The sequence below is a fragment of the Rhagoletis pomonella genome, unplaced genomic scaffold, assembly GCF_013731165.1.
Source record: "Rhagoletis pomonella isolate Grant_MI unplaced genomic scaffold, Rhpom_1.0 Rhpom_scaffold_00001, whole genome shotgun sequence".
Classification (NCBI taxonomy): Eukaryota; Metazoa; Arthropoda; class Insecta; order Diptera; family Tephritidae; genus Rhagoletis; species Rhagoletis pomonella.
This window is the reverse complement of record NW_023458555.1, coordinates 70,784,945-70,786,747: the sequence shown is the minus strand read 5'-3', so window position 1 is coordinate 70,786,747 and position 1,803 is coordinate 70,784,945. Positions and strand designations below refer to the sequence as shown.

The following is a 1,803-nucleotide window of genomic DNA, read 5'->3' as shown; positions in this document are numbered from 1 at the left end:
TGCAAAAGGTGTTCAGCGCCTTTTCTTCGCAACACAGAAAGAGAATTCGACTTTGTGAGGGTTATAATCCATAAGTGCGGCCGAAGGCCGCCTACGCAAAAAGAAGTTTATACACAAAAACCCTGTATACTTTTTTTCCATATTAATTCCATTTTCGTGAAAACTATAAAAAGGTATATGTATAAATATGTATATCAAATTAAAGAGAATTAAATTCTCTATCAAAATTGTCCAATTCCTTGAAGAGGGTTCCGAGAAATATTAATTTGAGAAAATGCTTAATTTGAACTTTGACCTTTAATAATTGTTGTAGTTGTTGTTTCCCAAAAAAAATAAATATACCGTTATGTTCACCTCAATGGTCTCTATCGATCCTATTTTTTTTTTTTTTAATTCGAGATTTGGTGGTATTGTGCATTTGTTCCGAAAACTTCAAAGAAGTTCAACAAATTTTCACCTAAATTTCAAACTTTTTTATCGGAAGTCTTTGAATTTTTCTGAATACACAGTTTTATAGCCCAATCAATTTTAGTCTGATAATGTGCAAGTTTAAAGTGACTAAAAGTTACCGCTGATTTTTTAGAATTTTTTTCCCCTAAAGGTGTTGCGGTTTTTATCCATATACAAATAAATTGAGTTTATTCATTACATGAAAGCCTATGCGACAAAAAAAATCTAAAAAATTAACGGTAATTCGTAGCCACTTGAAATTTGCACATTATCAGACTAAAATTGCAGTGGCTAAAAAACTGTGTACTCGAAAAAATTCTAACACTTCCGAGAAAAAATTTTGAAACTTAGGTGAACATTTGTTGCCATTTTTTGAAGTTTTCTACAAATTGTTAAACATGGGTTTATATGGGGTTTGTTAGAGAAAGAACTGTATTTTAATTCAAAATTCTTAAAAATAAATAAATAAGCGTAAATGGCACACAATATCACTTTGAATGGCGTGCTATAGATATGACCGACACTGTATGTATATACATATTTAGAGGCTAAGCTTACATATTAATCCATTCCGTCAACAATTTTACACATAATACGATCCAGCTGATCGCTTCGAGAATTAGCACTTAACTCCTCCGGATCTACTTCCATTTTGATGTTTTCATTATTATCGTTTTCGTTATTACAAACATCGGTCAATCCCACAAAAGCGTTGTTAACGATTTCTCTGACGCGTTCCAAATGTTTTTGAAACCGCGTTGTAGTCTCAACACGCTGTCGTTTTTGCATTTCCATCATTACTCTTAACGTTTCTCGTGCTTGATGAGGACGGAATTCATTCAACAAATGGTGCATATGGACAAACAACAGACTCAAATCATCTATCTAAAACATGGAATAAAATTTTAGGACTGTATTTACCTCAAAGTTGGAAAGTCACCTTTTCTGTTCTTCGTGGACTATCAGGGTATTGAATCAACAGATCAATTAGATCTAAAAAATTTACAAATAGCGAGTGGTTTAATTTCTTTAGCTCCTTCCGACGGTCAAAATGAAGCGGTATAAGACGCTTAATATTCTGCGACTCCAAAGAACGAATCATTTCCTCGTTATTATATTGAATTCCAAACATACTGTACGAGTCCTGTATAGGAGGAGGAGGTCGAGGAGCGCGATTCCGACGTATATTTTCCTCCGAGAAGAGATTAATGTATTGCGTTGGCGGCAACGGTAAACTCATGACCTGTGATTCTTGATTTGCCATATTCTGCTATTTGCCACTGCTGTTATTAATTAAATAAAATCCAATTATTGTCTTTATAATTTATTTATGAAGTATTATTGTTTGCTTGA

At 33.2% G+C, this 1,803-nt stretch overlaps 1 protein-coding gene across 3 annotated transcripts in view; it reads right to left on the bottom strand.

Annotated features, from left to right (window-relative positions):
• Positions 1 to 902: 902 nt before the first annotated feature.
• Positions 903 to 1,803, bottom strand: part of LOC118747492 (mediator of RNA polymerase II transcription subunit 7) — an 8,002-nt gene continuing 7,101 nt past the window's right edge. For 2 of the 3 annotated variants that reach the window (XM_036481554.1, XM_036481561.1), the window contains exons 2-3: positions 1,391 to 1,733; positions 903 to 1,335 (exon numbers count right to left, since the gene is read on the bottom strand). In XM_036481554.1, coding sequence (XP_036337447.1) covers positions 1,012 to 1,335; positions 1,391 to 1,714 — 648 coding nt within the window. In that variant the 5' untranslated portion in view covers positions 1,715 to 1,733 and the 3' untranslated portion in view covers positions 903 to 1,011. Of the gene's footprint in view, positions 1,336 to 1,390; positions 1,779 to 1,803 lie in introns of all 3 variants that reach the window. The other variant, XM_036481547.1, reaches the window with a different exon arrangement.